The 11,663-nt window shown below is 40.6% G+C and overlaps 1 protein-coding gene across 1 annotated transcript in view; it reads right to left on the bottom strand.

Moving 5' to 3' along the window:
• The window catches only part of EDRF1 (erythroid differentiation regulatory factor 1), a 15,518-nt gene extending 5,574 nt beyond the window's left edge, over nt 1–9,944 (bottom strand). The window contains exons 1-6 of the mRNA XM_015421684.1: nt 9,906–9,944; nt 8,856–9,014; nt 7,093–7,242; nt 4,267–4,420; nt 3,909–4,024; nt 3,490–3,656 (exon numbers count right to left, since the gene is read on the bottom strand). Of these exons, the coding sequence (XP_015277170.1) occupies nt 3,490–3,656; nt 3,909–4,024; nt 4,267–4,420; nt 7,093–7,242; nt 8,856–9,014; nt 9,906–9,944 (785 nt within the window). The remainder of the gene's footprint in view (nt 1–3,489; nt 3,657–3,908; nt 4,025–4,266; nt 4,421–7,092; nt 7,243–8,855; nt 9,015–9,905) is intronic.
• Nucleotides 9,945–11,663: the final 1,719 nt, after the last annotated feature.

Here is an 11,663-nt window from a genome sequence, read left to right as displayed (position 1 = left end):
CATGTTATCGAGCGTTTCCTTCTTTAGAAGTTATTTGCAAAGCAGCGACATGGAGGTCCGTTCACTCTTTTACGAAACATTATCGCATTGATAAGTTGGCCTCGGCTGAGGCGGCCTTTGGTGCTGCAGCATGCCCTGTAAAGACTGGAAGTCGTTGGGCCCACCCTGTCTTGTACTGCTCTTTTATGTTGTGTGCGAGTGCAGAGGCATTCAGGTGAGTCGCCGCCGGGTTGGTCGGAAGAGAGAGGGGGGGAGGAAGTATTTCCTTGCATTGTGTCGTCGGAAGCTTTCACCGGCCGGAGTTCATTTCCCGGGGCTCCCACTACCGGGACCACCGGAGAACGGAAGATTTTGTTCACTTACTGTGAAGCTTCCTTCTCGGTGGTCCTGGAGTGGGTCATTCCTACCCGTCCTGTTGGAAGGAACGTCTTCCGGTACTGAGGGACGTTTGTAACTTGAAAGTTATGCATCTCAGAAGTAAGTTTGTATGTTATGGCTGTTGTTCAAATAAAGTTTGCTGTTGGTTGGAAACCTAATGGTTGGATCAGTTACTGGTTGGGTGGCAGGTGGTTTCATTTGATCCAGTTTTTTGATACAGGTCGTTGGGGATGGTCGGCTTGGTGAATGACTGGGGATACAGAGGACAAGCCCCTCCCCTCCAGGATCAAAGTTTTACCGGCCCTGCAAGTGGAGGGGAGGAGCTAACCCCATGTGTAATGGCTTAAGGAATGGCCCACTCCGGGACCACCAAGAAGGAAGCTTCATGGTTAAGTGAACAAAATCTTCCGTTTCCCTCCGGATCAACTGTTTTATTTCCTCTCTAAGCTGATGCTGGCCAATCACAGGATGAGTAGAGCAGCCAATCACTTAAGCTCTTCTCTCCAGGGAAGATTAACTCATAACTTCCCTCTCTGTCCCAAGCAGCATTTTAAAACCTGCTTTTCTGTGCAATCCGTCACATGTACACAGTCATACACAGATCAGTTGGCAGGGTGTTTTTTTTTTAATTGCAAATATTCCAAGAAAGCAAGCTGCAATAAAATGCTTAACATTTGGCAAAGGGAACTGACAGTTTAATTACCCAAACCAATTTGTCAATTAAGATGCTCCAATAAATTTAAATAAGAACATCTAGGAGTAGGCATTTTATGTTTTTTGTAGCCAGATTCCACTTGGTGTTTCATATAGCTTACGTCTTACTGGTTTTACAACCAAAGTAATAAACAGCAGCAGAGAAATACTATTTTGTTCATTTTAAGTTCTGTGCTTTATTCACTGCTGTTCTACTGAGGGGGATGCACATTATAATAACTAATACTGGCTATCAGAATACATTCTTAGCTAAGTACCCTATTTAAATCTGAGATGAGAGAAAGTCATGTAACAAACTTATTTCCATAAGGCTGCTCCTTTCTGCAGGGTTCTCAGTTAAAATTAGGAATGGGCACAAACCTAAAAAGGGTGGTTCAGTTTGGCCCACAAACCGAACCCCAAATGGGACCCACCTGAACTGGTTCAGCAACTTCAGTTCACCCTTTCTCCCAGCCACAGCTTGCCAGGGTCGGGGGGGGGGGGAATTGCCCAGGAAGGGACTTTTTGCTCCCCGCCACTTCAAAGGGGGGGGGAGAGAACCTTCAAACAGGGGGGAGCAAAACCAAAGGGTTAAATGGCTGGCCCTGAACAGCCAAACTGGCCAGAAGTCCCCAAACATAGGTTCACAAACTCCAAACCTGCCCAAATTCAGGCCAAATTTTGGCTCGTGAGCCAGTCTGTGCCCATCCCTAGTTACAATCCATGAAGCCTTCTGTGCAGCCTAATCCTTTAGTAGCAGTGGTGAAAACATAATTCAGTGTCTGTCAGGCCTTGTTAGATATCTCTGCATCTTTGACCTTTCTGTACAGGATGGTCAAGCAATGGCATCAGGGGAGCTCCCAGGAAAGCTTGAAGTCAGCTTTGCAAACTGAATTACATTTTCGGTGTGCCAAGTACTGTCTTCTCTATAGCTTTCATGTTCTCTCTCTGCTTTTCCAAGTCCCTTGTCCTACTGTGCTCAAACCTCTTTTAACAAAGTTATCTGCAACCTATGGTCAATTCATACATGCTGCAGTCGATTTACCTGAATGAGCCACAACAGATATCATATGATCCTGCTATAGCGCCAGCTACAATTAAGTGCTTACAACAGCTTTATGCTTTCATATTGCAAAGCTCAGAAAAGTTTAGAATATAATTAGGCTGCAATGTACATGTAGAGTCTTTAAAGACAATTAGTAGTGACTAAAAGAGAAGAATAAGAAGTGTAAGTAAATATTCTGGCATGCAGTTATCAGCTTCTCTAAGCCTGTATTATACACTACTACAGCACTCTTTACAGTTGCTAATGGGATTAGAAAGAAATGAGTTAGTCTGAGAAAGGAACTACATTTTGGTCTTCTGTATTTGTATTGCCACCTTGTGGAGAATTAAAAATCTAGTTCAACAACTAAAGGCAAAACTGGAAGCATTGCAACCTCTGCTGCTATTCCATCCTGTATCCCCCCCCCCCCCACACACACACACGGTAACAGTTGCTCAACTTTGCCAAACATGCCATCAGAACAGGCGTTCAAAGAAGTCGGAGGGTGACTATTCTCCTTGCATTGTACATAACTGGCATACTGAGTTGCTCTTCTTTTTTTCCTCAAATTTTCTAACATGGAAGCCAAAGCCCAGCAGTTCTTTTGGCTCTTCCACTGAAATGCACTATCCTAACAAAATCCAAAAGCTGAAGGATGTACCAGGTGTATTACTCTGGGTCCAGTATTCCAGCTCTAACAAAGAATAGCACTCACAAAAATCCTATACCTTATTCCTACCTTCCTCTACAAGTAGTTGGCAAAAAGTACAGATGAACAGAGCCTGCTTGCACACAATGACATACATCTGACACCTTTCTTGTAGCAACCTCAATCTTAATCTGAATGCTGCTCCATATCACCTCTGATATTGTAGTCTGCACGTCCATGCATATATACAGATGTTTTCCTTCATTCTCTCAACAATACCTGAACCAATATGCCAATAATCATGGTAACAAACAAACTAAAAAGACCTTTTTATGAGTTTCGGAAGAAAGAGCTGCAGTTGACTGTCAATTTGCTTAATTGTACAACTTTGCTGTAGTTTTGTAAGGTAGTGACTTCGATATTAATTTCAAGATCATAAATGATAATTGGATTTTGGTGGTGGTCATATATTCTTTGTGGAATGTATATGTATGCTTAGGATGAAATGCATAAAAGGGAAAATGTATTCATAATAATTTAAATGAATAATGTATAGTACACTTCTGGATTTTAAATGCATACAAAGAAGCAATCCAAATCTATATATCAAGGAGACTGGGCAACAAAATGAAAGGGTATCTATAAAGAGAAACCCACTGATACGCAAGCACTTATGTGAGATATTCATGCCACAAAAAAGATTGCACTGTGAGCTGACACTTACCCTGTTTTCTTTTTTGTTGACGTAAGCAGCTTAATGGACTGGAGGAGGAGAAAGGACAATCGAGACTCAAATATACTAAGGAGCTTTGATATTTCCTCCTCATTAAGGCTAACAGAAGAATTTTCAGTTGGTACTTTCTCAGCACTGCTTTTGCCATCTTCGAGGCCCTGGAAACAGAGGACATTTGTGAAAATGGTTACTAAATCTAGATAATTACCACAAATTAAGATATATGTGAACATATGCAAGTTCACATAGATTTCAGAAAAAGGTGCAATTTCATAAAACAAAACAAGCTGCTATAAAAGAGTTGTCAAGTATACAAATATCACTTTTCTTTCTGAACAGACTGTAGCCAGATGTAAGCAACCGTGCAACACTGCAGAATGACAGATCACAAGATCACACTTTCTAATTACCTGCTCACATTCACCAACCAGTTCTTTTCTCATGAGATGGAAAACAGAGTGGCTCTGTGTCATTATATCCAAGGCACCATACAAAGTCTTCAACTTTCCACCACTACTATTCTGACCTAAATTTAGGATCAGAAAGACATGAGTGTTAAACACTTCATACTTAATAGCTCTGTCCAAGAATACGTCAAGAATTTAATAACTGGAATTTTCTTTTAACACACAAAATAGATGAAAGCTTTCACCAAAGCAACAGCAAATTTCAATGTATCCCAGGCAACCAGTGATCAGCATTTGCTTCTTTTCCCCCACAAAGAACCTTAGTAATAGTTATTTCTAACATAGCCACTGTCCCACTTACTTGCCATTTGAAACTCTGCAAATGCGACTCTTTCCAACTGTACACGCAACAGCTCACATGGTGCATCCTTCAGGAGCTGGAAAAACTTCACAGCTTTACCATAATGAAGATCCACTAGTACTCTGTGTTGTTTCCGTTGATGCTCATCACCAACCTTTAAGGGGAAAAAAAATCCATTTTTTTTGTTTTGAAGTTCATTCACAAGAAAGAAAAGCATAACCCCACTTTTCCCTATGCTTGCTGATTGAGCTGCTTAAATTTTTATAGAAAAATGTGCTCAGACGAAAGCATATGGCACGGGACTTTCTTTATGGCTGTTTAGAAAGCAAATTCTTTAACAGATTGCTATTAAATATGTGCAAGCGCCTACTGGAGTAGTCCCATCATCCTGCCAGAGTGCCATGCAATTACATTTTTTTAAAATCCAAATTCAAAGCTCAAGGAAAAACTCTCCCCCTACAGCATTTTCAGACAATCACTTTAATCATGCAATAAACACAAGCTTGGATACAAACAACAGGGCATTAACGGAAGAGGTCTTCCTCAAAGCCCAGTACAGCTCCCTGTGCTCCTCAGTAAACTGTTCCTTCAGGTGAGGAGGACTCTTGGACTGAAGTGCAAGTGATCTGCAGTGAAAGGGTGGGACTGATGGCCATCAAACCCTTCCTCCAGGGACTTGTGCAAAGGCAGCAAGGTTTTATGCAAGGGAGGAAGGAGACTCTACTGATTTTTCTGTCCCACTGGGCCACACACTCCCCAAGTCTCAGGAGTGACTTGGAGGGACCAGGGCACAGTGCAGCAGGAAGGAAAGATTAGCAGTGATCACTTCTGCAAACTCCCTTTGTGGCTTTTGGATCCAAGCCACAGTTTTCATTCACTCTATTGCTCAGGGCCCAGATTATCCTTTAAGACAGACACCTCTGTTACTGGGATATCACAGTGTACTAATACTGAAACGGCAGTATTCTCTCATTAGAAAATGACACATTTCTTGTACATCCCTGGCTATTACAAGCAAGAATCCCCACACTCATTCCACTATTACAACTGTCAGTTTTGAAAGCAACACTGGCCCCTGCTCCATGCCGAGTGGGACTTCACTCAGCACAAGCAAGAATCCCCACACTCATTCCACAACTCTGCCATTTTGCAAACCATTCTAGCATTCTCTCTGGCTCTGTACACTTTCAATATACTATTAGCTACAGTGCTTATCTAACACTAAGACAACGTTGTTTAAAGAAAAAAAGACTACTACCTTCCCCTGCATTACCCTTATTTTGGGTACCCTTGCTTGAGTCTTCAAAACATCATTTGAAAACTGTGCCTTCCCCTATTGTCCTGCAGCTCTATAAAAACCAAAACTGCTACATAGAAAAGGGAGATTAAAAATGCAGAAGGGTACCCTCCAGAGACTTGGGACAGAGAATTTTCTGGTGCTTTATTTTTCTTTTTCATTTTTCATTTCGAAACATTATTTCGTAAGGTTAACGATTTTCAGATGCCTCTACCAATATAGTATTAGGCAAGCATGGCGGTTTCAATGTTGACAATGTTTTCCAGGTAATTATGCTTAGGAATGGTGAGTGTACATGTACGTTTTATACAAGTAGCAATCCACATAAAAACATCAAGGGATGCCATAACTTGACTTAATCTGCAGAGCCAATCAAGAACCTAAGCTAAAAAATTTATATCTCCTTCTTGCTAGGGCTGCCAACATATGATTGGGCTTATTGTTCTTTATTGTTATTGCTATTATTACAATTGTGATTTTGCTGTTTTATAGGGTTTTATGCTGGGCTTGTGCCCCCTGTAAGCCGCCCTGAGCCCGCTTGTGGGGAGGGCGGGGTAAAAATGCCTTAAATAAATAAATAATAAATAATAATAGGCTCAATTTATTGTAATTAGCCATTGGCCATTACAAGGTTACAAAACTCTCAGCAATACAAATACAAATTATGAACAAGCTATAGGTTAATATCAGAATATACAGAAGTATTGAAAGTCAATAGCAAAATGTGACTAATTTAATACAATAAACTAGGTAATAACCCTTCCCGTTGCCACCTTGGAATGCTTACTCTTTGCAGCATGTTTCTTTGTAAGAAACATATGCATCAGGGTCAGATAACAAAAATGTGTATACACTGGGTATACACTAAAACCAGATAAAATATCTGCTAAAAATTTAACCCTCGAACTGGGGTACACTGGGCAAAAGAGGATATAGTGAGGTAAGTCCTCAAGTACATGGGTGCCACAAGTACATCGACGATGGGCCAATGGAGTTTGATTAAAACTGCCCTCCAAGCTTGCCATTGGCATTGATTGAAACCATAGGGAAGTAAAGGACGCTCTAAGTACGTGTTTGGAGATGTTAACTAAATGTGGGGTTCTAGAATGGTCCGATTTGATTAGTTTGTACCATGGTGCTGCTTTTGATTTTAATACCAACAAGCAGTCTAGCCGGGCATCATGTGGCTGGGAAATTCCCGGAGATTTGGGGTAGATCCTGGGGAGGGCAGGGTTTGGGAAAGGGAGGGACCTAATCAGGATATAATGCCATTGAGTCCAATCTCCAAAGTAGACACTTCCTCCAGAGGAACTGATCTCTGTTGTCCGGAGATCAGTATTAATTCTGAGAGATTTCCAGGCCCCACCCAGAGGTTGAAAGCCCTAATGCTCACATCATGGAAGGGATATTGTAATCCATATCAGAGTGGTGCAGTATCAAGTAATGCAAATGCTGCTATGGAGAGTGACAGTGGAGCTTGTGATGCCACAGTGACAGATTCTGTTGAAACAGTCTCTCTAGGCACATACCTGGTTTCTCAAACAGCTGTGATACATGGAAGCCAGCCTGTGGTGAATGGTAGCTGCCCGGTACTGGCAAAGGGGTTGTCGGGCAGAGGCGGTATCAACATCACAGTATTTCAAAGATTTCATCATTGCCTCACTAACTTCTTTTTCTATCTAAAACACAATACGCCAAGAACAACCTTTCAAAATTATAATAACAAAACCTGTTCATTTCAGAAATAATGTCCTTACTTTTGCAGTCAAGTTCATCAAACCTGGAAGAGGGCAACTAAAATAGGGCTGCCAGTTCCCCCTCTGGCCACCATTGGGGGATGGGGGGTAGGGTGGCCAGATCCAGGTTGAGAAGCTCCTGGAGATTCAGGGATGGAGTCTGGGGAGGCCAGGGACCTCAGTGGGGTACAATGCCATAGAGCCCACCCACCAAATCATCCATTATCTCCAAGGGAACTGATCTCTGTAATCTGGAAATGAGCTGTAATTCTAGGCGATCCCCAGGTTCCCACCTGGAGGCTGGCATCCCTAAAAGTCAGAAAGCCAATGTAGGCCTAGCTGAATAATGGAAACACAAGTAATTATATCGTACTTGTCCCCATGAAGTTCCCATTTTCATAAAGTACCCGGACAGTATTTACGCATGAGCAGCAAACTAAACAAAAGGCTTCAATCAGGCCTTTGGTGACATTTAAATAAATAGATATTACAGAGATCCCAAAATGAAAGCTGTGATTTTCCCCATATATACAAGAAACCATATTATGCAAAACCTCCATATTGGGTAGCTTCTTTTGATTCCAGAATTGTGCTACTAATATTTCTGCTGCTGTTAAAAGATTTCTTATGAGATTCATATTTTTAATTTTATTTTTAGACTATCCCAGAAGAATTACTCCAGGGCTGCTTGGAATGTTGCTACTAACAAGTTATCCTGCAGCTTTACAAGTTTCTTGCCAAAATATTTGGATTTTTAAGCACTGTCACAGAGCACGAATAAGTGAACCAACATGCTTCTTGCATCCCCAGCAAATTTTGGAAGTTATTGGCATCACTGGAGCAAGTTTGGGGCACGTAATACCACTTCTACATTACTTCTATTGCATTTCTCCAATTCCAATTATCAGTAAAAAGAAATGGATATCTATATGTAGCTTCATCCATGCAATTTTGAAATCATTAAACCGGTGTCCTGTTTCTCCTTATATTCACCTTTTAATTTTCCCTTCCATTTCTGAGACCTTTCTGACAAGCTGGCCTAGATAGTATGCATTGATTATAATATACTGTACAATACTGTTATAATAAATCAGTGTATCCCAAACTGGAAGATTTCTGTTCCTTAAGCATTTGTTTTGATGAGTCACCAATGTGTTTCACAAAAAGTCCAGTAAGTACCTGCCTTCAGCCTTCTAAAAACCAAAGGAAAGCATCTTCTTGCTCTAAAAATTCTATGAGTCAAAGAGAAGCCTTCCTTATTGATGTGATCATAATCCAACTGAAGGGGAGGGGACATGCCTCCTTCTAGAGAGAAAATAATGCTGGGGACCAGCTGGATAAAAACTGCCACCCCTAGAGTGAGAGACTAGATTATTTCCCAAGAGTTAAGAAAATAGGGCCATGTGGCCTGAGATGTTTGGGAACCCTTCTGTTATGCCATTCTGGAAGCAGTATCATCCTAAGCAGTACTTTTTCCAGTAAAATTATACATGACTCTTTTTATTACATGCAAATGCTAGTACAATAACTGATTACAGTAAATGAAAATTGGCTACCTGTTCCTGAGCCTTCCTGGATAATGGAGCATAGTCCTGCAACAGAGTTGCCATAGTAAAATATGTAGTAGACAGTTCCCAGTTGACAGAATCCCAGACAGCTGAATGGACTTCTCTTTTTCCCAGCGATCTTAAGGCCTTCAGATAATAGTCAATAGCCTAAAAAAAAAAAATCAGTGCACAACAAAGTGGTTATCAAAAGTGAATACTACTATTACAAACCTAAATGGTTCATGATGGGTGTTAAGTATCACTTGTTGGTTTTGAACCCTGGTCATTGTGAAGCTTCAAACAGCACAGTCCCCGTTACTGAACTGTAGTCCATTAACCTCTCTTTAAAAGCAAGTGTAAAGGAAACACCTGCATGGCTCACCTTATGAGGCATGTTCAAGTCAGCCAGTGAATTCCAATGACTACAAACTTAAGACCCAAAGACCTGATTCTTCTAGAATTTCACATGAAAAACTGAGCAAACACCACTGCAAGAAGTATATATCCACTAACTATTGTCTCAAAACGCATAATGTTCCACCATTTCAATCCGCTTTTGGCCAGGGTGCAGTAGTATTTATTTATTTATTTGTTGTATTTATAACCCGCCCTCCCCACAAGCGGGCTCAGGGCGGCTCACATTGCCTGGCACAGTGTGCCAAGATTCATATACAGTCAAAACATTTAAAACTTAAAACATTTAACACTGTTAAAACATTTAAACAATCAACAATGTCTGATTAAAGTGCTCAGTGATTATTAACCAAGATGGCGTAACATGTCATGCAGGCTCAGGCAATTATAGGCTCCTAGGCGGTTTGACTACACTGCTAACTCTGGTTGGTTATCTTCATCACAGGAGTAGCAAGGTAATTTGTTCTCTTAGACCCCTCAGTACCTTTACACATCATCAACCATGGTGTCTTTCTGGAATTACCGGCTAAGTTAGGAATTGGAGGAACCATGCAACTGTAGTTGGAATCTCACCAAGTGAGTTGATCTTGGGTACTTTTATTCCCCTAGATGGGAGCTCACTCTTGGGGTCCTCCAAGGACATACCTTCTCTCCAAAACATCTATATGATCGGAGATCATACATGATTTTACAGGGGTTAAAAGCAAACCTAATATTGAAGAGATTTTGTTTCTTGAACAACTGATTATATTGTTCAAAAGCTCATCAAATGTATAAAATAATGAAACAAATACACCCAAAATCACCTGTGCAACTCCTCCCATTTTCTCACAGCTGTCCCTGATGCTAATGCTGAAATCCAAAGAACATAGATTTCACTAAATCCTAAGGTTGAATCGATGCTCTTTCTATCATTCCATCTGCTCCAGTTGACTACCTGCATGAACATTTACTCAAGTGAACCACGGAACATCAAGGATATTCACAAAGTCCCAGCAGCAGTTGATGTGAATGTCTGTAGGAATGTGGAAATCCCTGCTCATAAAAAGCCACTTGGAGTGTCCTTATCCAAGAATACACTGCTTTCACAATCAGACTGCTTGTGTAAACAGTTATCTGTTCATGTAAGGCACCACTCAACCATCTGAAATGACTTTTTACTTCTGAGGTAAGAATATTTAGGATCAGGAAAGGAATTATCCGTCTCTGTTCTAGTAAAGAACAGAAGCATGTGTTTTTTGTAACTGTTACTTTTAACACATCACTAGCAACAATTTTGAAAGTCCTAAAAATCACAGTCTAACCCCATAATAAATACTGTTTTTAAAAATTCAACATATAACTCGTACAAGTATGTCTGATTAAAGTGCTCAGTGATTATTAACCAAGATGGCGTAACATGTCATGCAGGCTCAGGCAATTATAGGCTCCTAGGCGGTTTGACTACACTGCTAACTCTGGTTGGTTATCTTCATCACAGGAGTAGCAAGGTAATTTGTTCTCTTAGACCCCTCAGTACCTTTACACATCATCAACCATGGTGTCTTTCTGGAATTACCGGCTAAGTTAGGAATTGGAGGAACCATGCAACTGTAGTTGGAATCTCACCAAGTGAGTTGATCTTGGGTACTTTTATTCCCCTAGATGGGAGCTCACTCTTGGGGTCCTCCAAGGACATACCTTCTCTCCAAAACATCTATATGATCGGAGATCATACATGATTTTACAGGGGTTAAAAGCAAACCTAATATTGAAGAGATTTTGTTTCTTGAACAACTGATTATATTGTTCAAAAGCTCATCAAATGTATAAAATAATGAAACAAATACACCCAAAATCACCTGTGCAACTCCTCCCATTTTCTCACAGCTGTCCCTGATGCTAATGCTGAAATCCAAAGAACATAGATTTCACTAAATCCTAAGGTTGAATCGATGCTCTTTCTATCATTCCATCTGCTCCAGTTGACTACCTGCATGAACATTTACTCAAGTGAACCACGGAACATCAAGGATATTCACAAAGTCCCAGCAGCAGTTGATGTGAATGTCTGTAGGAATGTGGAAATCCCTGCTCATAAAAAGCCACTTGGAGTGTCCTTATCCAAGAATACACTGCTTTCACAATCAGACTGCTTGTGTAAAGAGTTATCTGTTCATGTAAGGCACCACTCAGCCATCTGAAATGACTTTTTACTTCTGAGGTAAGAATATTTAGGATCAGGAAAGGAATTATCCGTCTCTGTTCTAGTAAAGAACAGAAGCATGTGTTTTTTGTAACTGTTACTTTTAACACACCACTAGCAACAATTTTGAAAGTTCCAAAAAATCACAGTCTAAATTCAAGACAGAACCCCATAATAAATACTGTTTAAAAAAATTCAACATATAACTCGTACAAGTA

The sequence above is a fragment of the Gekko japonicus genome, unplaced genomic scaffold (assembly GCF_001447785.1).
Source record: "Gekko japonicus isolate JY-2015 unplaced genomic scaffold, Gekko_japonicus_V1.1 scaffold2751, whole genome shotgun sequence".
NCBI lineage: Eukaryota > Metazoa > Chordata > Lepidosauria > Squamata > Gekkonidae > Gekko > Gekko japonicus.
Note: the sequence above shows the minus strand (reverse complement) of the source record. Positions and strands in the feature narration are given on the sequence as shown.